The sequence below is a fragment of the Musca vetustissima genome, unplaced genomic scaffold (genome assembly GCF_032173495.1).
Source record: "Musca vetustissima isolate MV318-11 ecotype Yass unplaced genomic scaffold, APGP_CSIRO_Mvet_v1 utg111602, whole genome shotgun sequence".
NCBI lineage: Eukaryota > Metazoa > Arthropoda > Insecta > Diptera > Muscidae > Musca > Musca vetustissima.
In genome coordinates, this window is record NW_026879220.1 from 24,973 (window position 1) to 26,486 (window position 1,514).

Consider the following 1,514-nt stretch of genomic DNA (forward strand, 5'->3'; position numbering starts at 1 on the left):
CACTTAGATAAAATAGGGACACTGATAATAATACCCTACCACATCTTGCATTTTCCTCTTGCCACACAATTGAAAATAATGCAATTTTAAATTATTGTTGTTGTTTTTCTTTATCGTGTATTACACATTTCATTAGTACATTTATTTAAACTTTACGTGGTGATAACTCAAGTATATTTTCTTGTTATTGTTTGTTTTTCATGTGAATATAACTTCATTTATTTGTAATTAACCATAACATGATAGCGCCATCATCATGGGCGATCAATGTTTCGGTACTGAATGGTAATTTTCGAATTTGGAATTCGTTTAAAATTATGTTTTGTAGATTTTTCTTCGAATTGTATTTGTATTATTATTATGCCTAAGGCTGGCTAGTAACAGCAATATGGGATGTTTAATCCAAGGCAGCAGCACCAGAGATAATTTCAATCAATTCACGGGTAATGACAGCCTGTCTGGTACGGTTGAATGTCAATGTCAACTTCTCAATCATTTCACCGGCGTTCTTGGAAGCGTTGTCCATAGCAGTCATACGGGACGATTGCTCGGAGCAGGCGCTCTCCTTCATGGTGTAGAAGATGAGGGAAGCAAGGGAATATTCCAAATAGCTTTGGATGACATCGGCATCCAAGGAGTCGTAGACAGCCAATTTGTCGGACTTTTCAACTGTGTTTGAGCTGAAGATGGGCAGTGTGGAGCATTGGTACGACACAACGGACTTGAAACGGTTGTAGACGATGCTGCCTTCGGTGAAGTCATAACCGCACTTCATAACTTCATGAGCGATGCGAGAAGCATCAATGAAGGTGGGTGGCAAACGGCCAACTTCATTGGCGACGAACAAAATGTCCTTGCCATAGAGACGGGACAAAATGGAACGGGACTTGTCACCGACACAGATGATCTTGGTGTTGGAGGAGTCCTTCATCATTTCGTTACGGATGAAACGAGCAACACCGGTATGGACAGCGCCGCACAAACCACGATCAGAGGTCATGGCAATGAACAATTTCTTTTGTTCGGCCTTATCGTCCGATTGGATTTCGGTCTTCTCGAAGAACTGTTGGGCACCCAGACCATAGGGGCGAGCAGCCTTCAAGTCACGTTCAGCACGCGAGTACTTGGCAGCTGATACCATCTTCATGGATTGCGTAATCTTCTGAATGTTCTTAACGGACTTCAAGCGAATGGAAATGGCTTTCAAAGTGGCCATACCACGCTGTTGCTGGGCCTGCAAAGTAGCCTCAACGGCCAAAGGGACCAATAAAGTTGCAGCACGTTGGGAAAACATTTTGTTAATCGCTCGAAGGTTCCGTGTGGTATGCTGAAATGCAATAAAACAAAATTAAATTCACTCAATTAGATAATTTTCTTTTCCAAACACACACAAAAAATTTCTTTGATTATGCAAAACACCGATTGGAATTTTTTTTACCACGACTGACACACTGACAGACGCTACTCTTATGTAAGTCAGATAGGTGGTAATGTGAGAGATGATATTTTTGGCA

At 41.4% G+C, this 1,514-nt stretch overlaps 1 protein-coding gene across 1 annotated transcript; it reads right to left on the bottom strand.

Moving 5' to 3' along the window:
* Positions 1–391: 391 nt before the first annotated feature.
* Positions 392–1,347, bottom strand: LOC133324022 (ATP synthase subunit gamma, mitochondrial). The gene has a single exon (XM_061532912.1). It carries the CDS (start codon positions 1,292–1,294, stop codon positions 398–400), a length of 897 nt encoding a protein of 298 aa, XP_061388896.1. The 5' UTR covers positions 1,295–1,347; the 3' UTR covers positions 392–397.
* Positions 1,348–1,514: the final 167 nt, after the last annotated feature.